Raw genomic sequence first — 14,712 nt, forward strand, 5'->3', positions numbered from 1 at the left:
ACTCATTTAGACCAGATCTAACTGCACTTGATATTTTGCCAATGTATCATCTTTCTGCTGCACTCCCAGCGGTTCTCCTCTTGATATCTACAGCAGGTGTCCCATGTCAAATGTCACTGCAAATCCAAAGAGCTTTGCAATGCACCTGGCATGCAGCTGACTAACAGAGAGCGGAGAATGATGACTCAATCAGCGGAGGAAGTGACTGATGAGAGTCACTCAGCAGGAATGCTTGGAGGTCACCGGAAAGTATTTTCAGGCTTTTTGAAGTTTGAATCACAGAGGCCTAAATAAGAGGCTGACATCAAATATCGGTTTTGGATTCATATCATCACCAAAACAAAAGGCAGGCTACATGCATGCAAACACACATATACACAACTGCGAAGTAGGTAGTAAAGAGTGTGCTGTGGTATACCTGAGGTACTCACTGCTGTAGAGTGAGAGTTCATACTACAGGCATTTTCAGCCCAGCAGCCACATCCATAATGAGCAGCCTGAGAAAAGAGAGGATAAGGAGGACATTTTAGATGAAAATAAGTTTTCTGTTTTGGAAGTACTAAAAACAAAATACAAAAAAATAATAACTTTGAGTAAGACATGCTCATGGCCGATTAAAGATTTAAAAATTTACACTGCAGACTGGGATGGTCATTTCAGCCTAATTTACATTTCCACATTATTAATAACTACACTAGAAGAACATGCCATATGCCTACTGTTCTCACAACTCTATTGATCTGAGGTTCAGGTTTTTTAAAAGCCAGTGATAGTGTTAATGAGGTCAATGCAGTAAATCCTACTGATTCATTCATGCTGTGCCGTCCCCATTGCTAAATTGTTGTTTCCCCCTGTTAAGCTGCTGTTCATACAAACTCAAACTTCCTGTTGCTGCCTCAAAGTAAAAGACTTGGGACATGAGGGTGATCAGAGCGAATTCTTCTGTAGAAGGTCGCCCCATTCATTTTGACTAGCTGCATTAAGAAGCAAACATTTAGCTCTATTAGGTACATCAAACAGCAGCAATGCCAAATTAACATTAAACGTTAGAAACAAAGGAGGGGGGCAGAAAGATGGGGGGCTTATTTAGTAACAGCTACTTGCTAACAATTCTTATCTGCTGCTTTCAGTTTTTCTAAGGCTGGATTGATTGAGTTCATTTTTGGCCACTTGAGGGCATAAAAACACACAGCCGTGGCACACTGTCAAAGGTGCTCTAAACGATGTTGGGCGACAGTATTTTCACACAAAACTGAGGCTAGCTCGATCCTCCCTCCCTTCCTCCTCCTCCTCATCCTGTCCCCTCTCCCTCCCTTCCGCGCATCCTTCTAGTCGGTTATTGGCTGGAACACTGCTTATGTTATGTTTGGTGGTGCAGGTTGGCCAGTTTGTTTTTGTTGCCGCATGTGGAGCCTGGGTTGTCTACAGAGACCGCGTTTTTTTTACAGTGTGTTCAGGGGACAGGCAGCTCACGGATAGTGAGGAGATGTTTGCTGTATGTGACAAAAAATGTTGTAGCCTAAAGAACGCATGACATTGCTTAGAGCACCTTTAAGTCGTTAGTGGTTAATGTGTTGGCAAGATATTGCCCATTTACAGATCCAGCAGACACATCTTTCCATTGGCATCGTTTTTGTCCACTCAAGAGTCTAATGGCCAATCTGCATAGGAGGCATTTTTGATGTCCGTCACTCGCCTGTGTCACTGAACAGCTTAATGCATTTCCTATATAAAAACTATTATTGTCCAGTACATTTCTGCTGTCAGTCAGCCTGGTGCAGACAGTCTGGCTGGCTGCTGTCCTCTCAACACCTCAGGAGCTGCTGCCGACAGACAGACAGCTGATTCTGAAGACAGAGACAGTCGAACGGAGGTTGGAGTCAGGGTGGATTAAATGGACTAAACGTTATCATAGCTTTTGGGGTAAAAATGACTGCCTGCAGAAAACCGGTTTCATGAACAGTGAGACAGCATCATACAGAAAATGTCTAGGCTGTAAAACCAAAAACAAGGAGTTTAGTAATAAATTACCTGGTTTAGGAGGTGGCCCACATTAGATTCGGATTTAGGCAGGGAAAAAGCAGTTTTTGTTTACTGCTGATACTATTCCAAGATGCATATCATTATAAATTTGACACAAACTACATGTAGGTGTATACTTTATAAAATAGAAATTCTATGTTATCGTACTAAAATATTTCACAAAAAAGGACACACTGAAATAAGGAAAGGCCTCTAATAATTACCGTCTCAAATAAAGGCCTGATTCAATCTTTTTTAAATTTTCTATTTTGTATCATTTTAGAAAGGTCCCAGATTGTAAAAAGTGAGATTTCCATGTCTTTTCAGGTTATAAAGCAGGTCGAGGTTATGTTTAAATACTGTGAAAGTATCAAAACGGTCAATCCATAGAGAAATCCACATAGCCCGTGTTCAGAAACTGTGCCTTTAAACAAGCCTTTAGGACTTCCGTATGGTGATGTAACAACTATACAAAATATATAGATAGAAAGTGCAGCTACAGTGCGGTTACAGTCACTCCCCGGCTGCAATGACTGTGCAGAGATGCCAAAAGCGCAGATGCGTAAGACCCGGAGACGCTGACCAATCAGGGCAGACTGGGCTTTTTCAGCAGGTGGGCTTAAAGAGACAGGCACTAAAACAGAGCCTTTCAGACGGAGGGTATACAGGTATCATCATCATCATCGGCGGTCACTCGAAATGAGTATGACTGTCCTCTCCGTAGGGTCGTCTTCTAGTAGGTCTTTAAATGGCTGTACAGGCCAATGCGTAATCCACATATTTTGGTGCTGTGTGGGCAGGGGAAAGTGGAGGTGGTGAGTGGTAGAGGAGCCTTTTTCTCTTTTTCCTTGTGGTGCTGTCGCTTTGTCTCTGCGACACAGCGGAGTTCCATTTCATGGCGCACAGCTCCTTCCTGCACAGTTGTCTTCCAGCGACACCTGTCCAAAGCGATCTGCTCCCAGATGCTTACTGGAATTTTGAACTTCTTTAGGCTGATCTTAATATTGTCCTTGAAGTGTTTTTTTGGACCACCGGGGGCTCGCCGACCTTCCTTCAATTGGGAGTATAGGATCTGTTTGGGGAGACGAGTGTTTGACATGTGAATAACATGGCCAGTCCATCGAAGTTGGTACTGCATTATTGTGGTGGTGATACTGAACATGGTGGCTTCCTCCAAGACGCTGATGTTGGTACATCTGTTACCAATGAGGTGGAGTAAGGTAGCAATAAAGATGGAAAACAGGGTGGATGCTATGATACACCTCTGTTTGACCCCTGTTGCTACTGTAAAAGGCCCAGACTCAGAGCCGCTGTTGCTGAGCACTGTGGCTGACATGCCATTATGTAATAACCTCATTATTCTGATGTATTTATCATGGAAGCCCTGCCTTGATAGTATAATCCAGAGAGCCTGGCGATCGACAGAGTCAAAGGCCTTTGTAAGGTCTATGAAGGCCATGTACAAAGGTTGTTATTGCTCACTGCATTTTTCCTGCAGTTGGCGTGCTGTGAATATCATGTCTGCTGTACCTCTGGATGGGCGGAAACCACACTGAGATTCAGGTACTTAAGTGGTAACAGTTGATTGGCAACGATACGAGCAAGCACTGTGCCTGTTGTCGATAGGAGTGAGATGTCTCTGTAGTTTCCACATTCAGCCTTGTCCCCCTTCTTAAATATAGTCACTATTAGAGCATCCCTGAGCTCTGAAGGGAGATCTTCTTTTTCCCAGACCTTGAGGAGTAGGGCATGGATGTGGTACAGGAGTTCTGGTCCAACGCTCTTCAAGATCTCCGCTGGGGTCCCATCTGGACAAGTGGCCTTGTTGTTCTTTAGGCTCCTAATGGCATTTTGGACCTCAGTTATGGTAAGTGGTTCCCCTGCCTCTCTTTTTTTAACATTAAAGCATGTAAACATGTTCTAGTAGAACCCCAAAAGACAAGTGTAAAGCTGGAAATTAGCATATGTCCCCTTTAAAGAACTTATGTGGGTAAAGACATGAACAGAGAAAAAACAAAAACAAGGAGAGGGCCCGATTACCTGGCCAACCCTGCCGGGATGTTTCATGGCCAGACCTCCACTGGACACCGCTGCAGCTACATTCCCTTCCAGGTCTATCACAACGGCTCCCACTGTGTCGAGGCACCCTGAACCATTTTCCTACATCACAGTAAGGAGAGCAGTCACATGAGAATGGTTCTCATTTCAGGCAACGTAAAGGAGGAGAAATCCAAACATTCACATTCTGAAGCAGAGACATCATCTTTGACTAGGGACATTTCCAAAATTAACAATGTAACGCATGCATTTATGAATCACTCTTCCCTGCCCTTCATATTTCATCAAAAATGTGCTGTTGTGATTTCAATCAGCTGTTTTTCTTCCCTGATTGCAGTTTGCTTTGGAAGGGACTCGTTTGTGAATCATCTTGCCTCAGACTTCATGATGAATAGAGTTCTACAGGGTAAATGTGCAAAATGGCATTAGGATACATGATCAGAGCTCGACTCCTACCAGAAACTGAAGAACTTGAAAAGCAGAGTAAAAAAAAGAAGACTACAGCGTTTCTCATGCTCTCCTAAATCATTCCTGTCTCTGGGCTTTTGATGCCAAAAAGAACCAGAGCCAAAGACCATCCTGTCATTCCTTATCAGTTTGCTTAAATTAACAAAATCCACAGTAAATAATGACTGTAAAACGTAAGGGCATCGTTTAGAATTATATTGAAAAGCTTTAGATTTTCCTAAACAACACTGCAACTATAAACCATCATGAGACAGGTGCCTATATTGCACAAGAAAAAAAAAATGGAAAGATTTTATTGCATTAAATGAACACTGTGTATGAAAATTAAAACCAGACTTGCTACGATAATGCTTTTTGTTGAACCCATAAGACGCCATCCTTGGTATAAAAATAAGTTATTTTCTGCTAATGGACTTTATATGTTAATTGTATTCTTTTTTGTATTAATTTTATGTATAAAAATTAAAACGCAAGGTTGATGCCTAATTCCTGTAAAACCTAAAAAGACAACCTAAAACTCTGACCATGGCATGCATGTGAACAGTCACAGTCTGAGTATCAGAAATGGTAACATATTAATCTTTAATAGCTCAAGCAGTTTTGTGTAAACATGTAAGAGACGGATGAGAACTGAGGGCAACTCAAACCTTAAACTCTCATTAGGCTAACAAGTCATCTGACACAAAATCAATCCTTTAATCATATATTACTTACGTAAATCAACAAACAGTCCATCTTAGTTGTTAGTCTTTCTTTTTGTGGATAGATCATTAATATTGAGGATTGATGTAACTGAACTAAATAAACAATAATAGTGTTTAAAAAGGTCCAATGAAGCATATCGGACCGTTAACACGTTTTACTCCATTTAACACAATTCACATCTGAACCAAAATAAACTCTCCCACCCTGTTCGGTGCTGCTGCCACTGCTAGTGACTTTAGGGAAGAATGGCAGAATGAGTCGACTCTCAACTGCTTTCTACTCAGCTCATCATTAAGACACTCTCCAGTTGTGCTGCTCAGGGCACTGAAACTTTGCACTAACTCTTGTCAACACTTTAATCGTTTACTGGAACCCTCTGTGCAACCTGGTAATGACATTTCCTTTAATGACCCTGTGAGAATGTGAGATCTTAACTGGCAGAATATATCTTGATGTCTTCGTAAATTTTCATTCTTGTATAAAATACCATATTCTACTTGATGTTTCCTGCCTTTTTTAAATTTCAGTTTGATGTCATATATCCCTGGGCATAACTGCAGGTTTGGAATCTGCAGAGTGGGCTGAAAGCATGATGAAACCACACCAATTTCATCACTAATACAACCCTGTCATTTGTGTTTAAAGAGATCCAATTCAATTTTTGTGTAATAACTGAGAAATTAAGTCAGTTTTAATTAAAGCAAAACAACACTGTTTAATCAAAGTGAACTAGCTTTATTTTTTTATTAGAACTTATTTCAAGCACAGTATCAATTTGCTCTTAAAAAGGGTATTGATAATTAGATGGTTACAGTAAGGTTAACTCCACTGTGATTTACATACATTTTTTACATTTGTTTTATCAACAATAGATAATATTTTAATGTAGGCCAATTAGGGAAAGTTTTAGATTTCATTTGGCATGCCAGATTTGGCCAATAGTCTGCTATTTGCTATTTGTTTAGTGCAAATGATTCCCCTGGTCAGATGGTTAGATCTCAACCCCTTATAGCATCTGTGGGATGTTCACTGTGAGGAATACTACTATAAACTCAGCAGGAAGTGGTGGGTCCATTCTGACTCAAGTGGTGCAGCTAAGGAAGAATGAACTTGATGCCATTAAAATATTTTATCTTATTTTAACTGATAACACTTACATTTTCACTTGATTGTCGTCTTTTCTTCGTGTGATTATGTCCTGTGTCAATTTTTTCTGCCAGCTCCATCTTTCGCTTGTTCCTCTTGTACGCAGATAAACTAAACTCTGTGTGAGAAAAAATGTAATCCATCATCCACATAAATGAATGCACCTCTTCCCAAGGTTGTTTTGAGCACTGTGTTTTGGTTCAGTTTTGCAGAGCTACAGAACATGAATTTCTTAGATGAAGCATATAATCAGTGCAACAAGACTCACTGCTGGCCATTTTCTCTGAAGGACATGGTGGTATTCCGTGGCTGACTGCCCAATCATGTGCTCCTCGCCCCACTAAAAAGCTGACAAAATAAAACAAATTAACAAGTTGATAGAGTCACGTTAATGCAACATTAATTAATAAACATAATCACCAGGGTGGTATTCTGCCAGCTGATAGTTTCCCTTTCTGTGCTTCACTCAGTAGACGGTTTGCAACCAAGACTGGGTTCTTAATACCTGAAGGAGAAGTCAGAATCATCACAGAGCTAGCAATTCATTATGTTATTTTATTACAGTAAAAACAAATCCAGATACAATTATGCCAAATTATGTCAAATGATGTAAAAATTGGGTGATCCCTCATTGTTTATGAACCTCTAAGAAACTCGGTTGAAAGTAAATCAGTAAAACACATGACAGACTCATTGCCATTACTTTCAGGGGACTGAACTTCAGTGCCACAACAACATTACATAAATATCAATACATGTGTAATAACTCACCACTTATAGCCCCTACAGCACCATAATGCAGCGACTTCCCATCCATGATACTCGCATCACATTCAATTTCCCCTGACAGATTTAGGTTGGAGCCCATGCCAGCGTTTGTAAAAGGAGAGTCCTGAGAACAATTAAAAACATGCAGAGTCTAGAATAAAACTATATTTGCAATGAAACATACTGTCAATGTTAATATGTTGAAGGAAAGTCATTCTTTTGTGTAATATAGTTCAACCAAGAAAATAAAGGGTAACTCTTTCTTGTGGTCCAAAGTCAAAGTGCAATGACTAAAGTCAATATCTACTGTAATTCTAACGTTTTAAATCAGCAGTTTATAAAATGGCCCTGCTGAATGTACTTCATTTATTAAATACTTGAAAACACTACTACTACTAGAAAATTGTATACAGGATAAGGTTTAAAGCAAGGCAATTAAAAATACCGTGAAAAAAAAACTAAAAACACTGAAAAAACCCTTTGGTTGCTGCTGTCACTGTTATCTAGCTTCGTGAGACCATCCTGATCTCGCGAGCTCCAGTTTTCTACTCGCAGATCAGTCTGGCATCTTGAGATAGAGAAAATTTGGAGCCGTTTGCCAAACGACCGACCAATCAGCGTTGGTTTTGAGGCGGGTTTAGGTGTGACGCAACGAGAAGCGACCGTTAGTCTAAACAACATGGCAGCTTCCACGGATGAGATGAGCGTAGCTATCACGCAAGTTTTATCCGAATTAGAAAGTATTCATTCATTGAAAGAAGAGCAAAAAACGGCACTGGAGGCTTTTCTCTGAGGAAAAGATGTTTTTGCTCTTCTCCCGACTGGTTTTCGGCGAGAGTTTGATCCGATTGGTTGAGTTGGCCCGTCTATCACCAACATAGGCGGTGATAGACAGATGGTTTATCCAATCAGCCAACCACTATTTTTGCCCCTTCCCAAAAGTTCTCCAACGGAAAGTTCCCAGATGGATATGCCGAGCAAATGCGAAGCAATCCATCTGGCGGAGTCAGGTTAACTGTTATCTGTCTGGGACAATAATATTGACAATAATTGGCTGTTTACCTAATCCCCCTCTGTTCTTTGATACCATCTAATTAGGATACTACATTTTTGTTTTTAAAGCTCATTCTCGGTTTTCATTGATTCTTCATAGGAATTTTGCTGATATAGTTGTGGGCTTGAGGCAGATTCACGTGTGTGTGTGTGTGTGTGTGTATAGATAGATAGATAGATAGATAGATAGATAGAGTCAACATTTTTCTCAGTAAAGATATTTCTGATGGGGTTATCGGCATGAAATTTTCACCAGATGTCAGTAACAAGCAGGGCTTAATTTGAACCATATTCCGGCACCGCCGACGTTGGATCCGGAATTTTTTTATTGGATCCGGCACCTCCTGTGTCACCAGGAAAAAAATGAATCGCCTAAATGAAAAAAATAAACTACTGTTTGTGTAGTCTTTATTCCCCATTGAAGTTCCACAAAAATCCTGTGTTGGCATTTTCGATGCGTTTTGAGGTGAATTTTCAGGGTAAGACGGAGGGGGGAGAGGGACGGAGGGAGGGGAGACACTTCAACAGCACAGCGCTGCACTTCTAGTGACACAAGCACTTGTGCTGCTTGAGATTGCTGTTATAGCCTTGTTTCAGTCAAGGGAAAAATGTCAAAAAGACAACAAAGTTTGCTTAACTTTTTCAAATACGCTGGCCAGTCGGATCCCAAACAAGCAAAAACTGTTTCTGCCGATCAAGAATGTGCAGACCACGGTGGGTTTTTTGGTTAATTTAATAGTCCAATGGATAATTGCTGCTTGTGAAAACGATTGTTGCAGTGCATTTTTTTTTTTTTTTTTTTTTTTACATTTTGCACCGAAGCAGTGCATGTTCTGAAATAAAAATAAACATTGCCCTGATGTACACACAGCGTTGTTTAGGTTTTTTTTAGTCAGAGAAGCTAGGCAGTGGAATTCATTTTTTTTGTTCCGTTACCTCCAACCCCTGTTTTAAGTCGTTTTGGATCCACCCACCCCCCCCCTTCGCTCCGGGACCTCCCACTTTACAAATTAAGCACTGGTAACAACCCAAGTAATCCACACATACAAAGATATCAAAATAAGTCCATAAATTAAGTTGTGTGTAATAAAGTGAAATGGCACAGGGGAAAAGTATTGAACACACTTGCTTAAATTTATTTAATACTTAGTAGAAAAGCCTTTGTTGGTAATGACAGCGTCAAAACGCCTCCTGTATAAAGAAACTAGTCGCACACATTGCTCAGCTGTGATTTTTGCCTAGTCTTCCACACAAACTGTCTTCAAATCTTGAAGGTTCCGGGGGCATCTTCTATGAACCTCTTCTTTCCAGAGGTTATCAATTGGATTCAAGTCGGGTGATTGACAGGGCCATTCTAACAGCTTGATTTTCTTTCTCTGAAACCAATTGAGAGTTTCCTTGGCTGTGTGTTTGGGATCATTGTCTTGATGTCCACCCTTGTTTCATCTTCAGCATCCTGGTGAATGGGCAGCAGATTCTTATCAAGAATGTCACGGTACATTTCTCCATTCATCCTTCCTTCAATTATATGAAGTCTGCCGGTGCCAGATGCTGAAAAACAGCCCCAAACCATGATGCTCCCCACCTCCAAACTTCACTGTTGGTATGGTGTTTTTAGGGTGATGTGCAGTGCCATTTCTTCTCCAAACATGGTGTATGCTATGACAGCCAAAGAGTTCAATTCACCCAGTATGTCATTGGCTTGTCCAGATCTTGTGCAGCAAACTTTAAGCAAGCTTCCACATGCCTTTTCTTGAGCAGTGGTGTCTTGCGTGGTGTGCGTGTATAGAGGCCATGGCGGTCAAGTGCATTACTAATTGTTTTCTTTGAAACAACTGTACCTGCTTCTTCCAGGTCTTTCTGAGTATCTCCGCGAGTGGTCCTTGGTTCTTCAACAACTCTTCTAAGAATTCTATGGACTCCTCTGTCAGAAATCTTGTGAGGAGCACCTGGTCGTGGCAGGTTAATGGTGAAATTATGTTCTTTCCACTTCCGGATAATGGTCCCAACAGTGCTCACTGGAACTTTCAGAAGTTTAGATATTCGTCTGTAACCAATGCCATCCGTATGTTTTTCTACAATAAGCTTGCGAAGGTCTTGGGACAGCTCTTTGCTTTTACCCATGACGAAATGCTTCTTGAGTGACACCTTGGTAATGAGAAAACTTTTTAAAGGCCATCAATTAGGACTAATCCAGCTGATATTAATTTGCACTAATAGGGGGCAGGATTGCTTCCTAAATACTGACAGATTTCAGCTGGTTTATTGGCTTCCCATGCTTTCTTCATGTGTTCAATATTTATTCCCATTATCATTCCACTTTATTACACATAACTTTTGTCATGGACATACATGTTCTGATTTCTTTATATGTGTGGATAACTTGGGTTGTTACTGACATCTAGTGAAAATTTCATTCCAATAGCCCCATCGGAAATATATTTACTGGGGGAAATGCTGATGTGTTCAATACTTACTTTCCCCGCTGTGTCTGTCTGTCTGTCTGTCTGTCTGTCTATATATATATATATATATATATATATATATATATATATATATATATATATATATATATATATATATATATATATATATATATATATATATATATATATATATATATTTCCGAGCCTGCCCTGAGGAAAATCACCTCTTACATCATCCAACAGTACATGCATCGGAGGCACGAGCAGAATAAAGCCGTTTTGGATAAACACACACATATGTCAAATTAAGTTTTTTTTCCTTACTGAAAGTTTTTGGGATGTTGTTTTTTTTTTAAGTCCGATCTGGGCCTAAGATAAATGTCTTCTACATTAAGTATGTGGGGTGTTATTTAACACTGAGTTAATAAAGGTTGACTTTTTATATTCAAACCTGAATCAAAATCAACCAACCTCAAGTTCAACCAATGCTGCGGCCACTGCTTCCACTGCAAGTGCCCCGGCTTTGAGTCGGTCCACAGCCTGGAAAAGACAGATAGCTACCTTGTTGAAAGTGCAACAGCTTTCCAGTCAAAACATCAAATAAACCCCTTGCTCAGTTCAGCCTTTGTAGATTACTTTCATTGTCTAACTTCATCTAAGTCAGTTACATAACACTATGATAAGACAGGGACAGAAACTAGAGTAGGGACAGAAACTAGAGTAAATATAAGCATAATGTATGCAATAAGGATCCTGGATTGAATTAAATTTGATATAATATCATATGATTTGTATGTATGTATGTATGTATGTATGACAATTGAAGAATTTGGCCTAAATGCAGCACTACATCCAGTTGAAACTGGGCACAGCTCATCACCCATCTAACACCATTCCTATTGTAAATCAAGGGTGATGGCAGCACCATGAGGTTGTTTTTCAGTCTTACAGATGGAAGGAACAATGAATGAAACCAAATACAAGGACATTCTTGAAGAACCTGCTTCGAGTGCCAAAGAACAAAGACTTCCATTCCAACTGCAAAATGATCTTAATACAGCCAAATGAAAACTGGAATGACTTCAAAACAAGAACTTTAAAGTACTTGAGAGATACTGCCAAAACACAGATTGAAATTCCACTGATTATACATGGAATGACAGCTGTTCATAGATGCTCCCCATCCAACCTGAGCAAACTTCTAAGAAAGTGTAGGAGAAAATCCCAATATCTTACTGTTAAAATGAGGTTACTCTATATACTTTCTAAAGACATGAGATCAATTGATAGAACAAAAACAGAATGCATTTGTGCGCAAACATGTAGTAGAGGGAAGTTTACACATTCCTCAGTATTAAGCAACTTTTAGTTATCTAAAATGTCACAACCAACTGAATTGTAGAGTCAGAGCAAGTAAAATTAGACTGGCTAAATAATATGATGAAAGCATTCTTTGGTAGTAAGATGTCATCAATACCAACATATCTGGAATATTTTCAACTGAAATGACATTCAATTATAATGGTGCAGCACTATTCTTCTATTCTTTAAGGAAAGCCCTGAAATGATACTTGATGATCAATGTCAATCTTGTCTGTTGCTCAGCATTCAGAAAGTTTTTAACAGATTCAGTACTGTGAAGTGCCAAATTATCTACATTAAAAGGAATACATTTAGAAGCATTCCATTAAGAATAACAAAGTTTTGTGTACAAACAGTACAAGGTTACCATATGTTGCTTGTTTGCACACACACAACACCCAGACACCCACCCACCCACACACAGTTTACTATAGTAATACCAGTAAAATACATACTCGCTGGCAGGCTCTTTTGCACACATGCTTGTACTCCTTGGCCTTAGATTCAGAATGGTATCCTGCTCCTGAAAGCAAATAGGGAAAAAACAATTGACCATTCATAAAGTGATGAAAGTTGACCTCCTCTAAGCAGAAAACTATACTTTAAGACTTAATGTTTCAGTGCATGATGGATCATGTTTCAATGCCCATAATCATGTTTACTTATTACCTTACCTATTTCTTTCTAATAAACTCTTAATTCTACTTGTTAATTATAGTGTGTGCACTTACCTGCATGAACTAAAACAAATCCACCAACACATTTGGGCTTTTGATTCTTGCTTGATTCCTGTATTTTGGACCATGAGTTAGCCAGGGGAGAGGAGGGTTGCTGCTCTTCAGCAGAATTCATTAGACTTTCCATAACCCCTGCATAACTTGATAAGCCTATCATGGCCTATCAGACAGTGGTAAGAAAATCATTTTCATGGCACACCTGTGACAGGAAAATAAATAAATACATTGTCATTCAGGAATAATACAGGACAAGATTATTTAACGTTTTTGATGGATAATAAAGACGTAAAGAGCCTCTTGCAAAGCAGCATATGGTGCATTGTTCTCAGCTATGTACCACTGAGACCACAAATGCACAGGCACAAAGAGGGCACTAAACTTGTACTAACACTACAGCAGAAGCTGATTCCACCGACAGTGAATTATGTGGTGGAAGTAATGATTCTGCACGTTCTCAGTCTTTACAACACACACATTAATCACTATTCAGTCAGTCAGTCAGTACTGTCAAACCACTGACAGGGGTGGAGAACAAATAACATTTACCTAAGTACTAACACCCGAGTACAAACATGTAACTAACTAACGTTATCTAAAACGTGCTATCAATAGTCCAGACCCACAAGACTACAAATCAGAACTTGTACATAACATCAAGCTATCACCCATCACGTTAACCTAATTTGACGTTATCCAAACAGTCCCTGCTGTTAATGTATCGTTACGCATGCCAGTTTAAAATGTGCGTTATAAAACAAACGTCATTTAGTTTGTGTTACGTGCCTTTTTTACTTTCTTTGAGTAAAGGACACTAACGTTACTTTAATAAAGTTATTTCAAGTCAAGCTAACAGCCCTGTTTTTTTTTTTTTTTTTTTGCGTTAGCTTGTAGCTAACAGCTCGCTAACACACCAACAAAACAATCTCAACTTACAATTTTCACTCATCTCCAGCGACAGAACTGCCTGCTAAGCACGACGTTACCTGACATGTGTTAAATACAAACATGAACGGTAGATGGACTCATAAATCTAACCGAGACAAACTTTGCTGTCAGTCACTTTCACTCCTCTGTGCTAACCGTGCTAACCGCAGCTAGGAGCTAGAGCATACAAAAAGTACTTCCTGGTTCATATACACGTTGCTAGGGAAGTTCGGTCAGTGCAAACAATCGCACACGTGGATGGAGCTGTACAAAATAAAAGTTGGAGGAAAATGGGATAAAATGCAGTTGCAACAGTTTTTTTTCCCTGCTGACATGTATTCACAAAATACATAAACAAGAATATGAATTCTTAAGTTAATATTACAACTTGCAACTGAAAAGAATCGTCATCAATGCACTTGTTGAGTAAGCTAAACACAAAAATGAATTCAAAGACTTAAGTTTTTTTATGATTTGACGTTTAATTTACAAGCTATAATTTATTGCTAGGTTTATATTAAAGTTTGACTATATGAGAGGATATTTGTAAATCTCTCTAACTTTATCATTGTTAAAACATTTAGCAAAAAATGAAATAACACCATGGTCAATATGATTCTACATGTGAAAAATAGGACATCTTGCTGGCCCCACAGTCTGAGAAAGGCATTGGCATCTATTTTACACTGTGTTGGAACATCTCACACTTTTTCAACTTTTCTTTAATCACTAAATCTCATTTGTACCAGTTTGTGTCATCATTAATGCTTCTGATTAAATTAGGGTTTTGTGTTTTGCTGCACATTCTTGGGATAAAATCCAAGTTGTGTGCCAGGTTAGACAACTGAGAACTTTTAATCATAGGCCATCTTTCACTCAAGAGATATTTTTAGTGCAAGTTTAGGTCTTATAGCAGCAAATCAAGTCCACGATAATCACTTTGCTTTCTCTAGAACAATAGTGGGGGAGTTAGGGAAAGGAATAGTATGTGCTTTTCCTAAGATATGGCCTTCTGATAATTAAACCCTGAAGAAAAACAGTCA

At 39.3% G+C, this 14,712-nt stretch overlaps 1 protein-coding gene across 3 annotated transcripts in view; it reads right to left on the bottom strand.

The window, feature by feature from the left end:
* Nucleotides 1–13,857, bottom strand: part of tasp1 (taspase, threonine aspartase, 1) — a 28,679-nt gene extending 14,822 nt beyond the window's left edge. For all 3 annotated transcript variants that reach the window (XR_003694747.1, XM_028603859.1, XM_028603858.1), the window contains exons 1-10: nucleotides 13,679–13,857; nucleotides 12,740–12,944; nucleotides 12,464–12,531; nucleotides 11,118–11,186; nucleotides 7,171–7,291; nucleotides 6,820–6,904; nucleotides 6,668–6,747; nucleotides 6,411–6,517; nucleotides 4,063–4,182; nucleotides 419–497 (exon numbers count right to left, since the gene is read on the bottom strand). Coding sequence is in view for 2 of the 3 variants with exons in the window: in XM_028603859.1 (XP_028459660.1) it covers nucleotides 419–497; nucleotides 4,063–4,182; nucleotides 6,411–6,517; nucleotides 6,668–6,747; nucleotides 6,820–6,904; nucleotides 7,171–7,291; nucleotides 11,118–11,186; nucleotides 12,464–12,531; nucleotides 12,740–12,902 (892 nt within the window). In the remaining variant the exon portion in view is untranslated. The remainder of the gene's footprint in view (nucleotides 1–418; nucleotides 498–4,062; nucleotides 4,183–6,410; nucleotides 6,518–6,667; nucleotides 6,748–6,819; nucleotides 6,905–7,170; nucleotides 7,292–11,117; nucleotides 11,187–12,463; nucleotides 12,532–12,739; nucleotides 12,945–13,678) is intronic.
* Between the last annotated feature and the right edge of the window lie 855 nt (nucleotides 13,858–14,712).

This window comes from Perca flavescens, chromosome 17 (assembly GCF_004354835.1).
Source record: "Perca flavescens isolate YP-PL-M2 chromosome 17, PFLA_1.0, whole genome shotgun sequence".
In the NCBI taxonomy this organism is placed as follows: domain Eukaryota; kingdom Metazoa; phylum Chordata; class Actinopteri; order Perciformes; family Percidae; genus Perca; species Perca flavescens.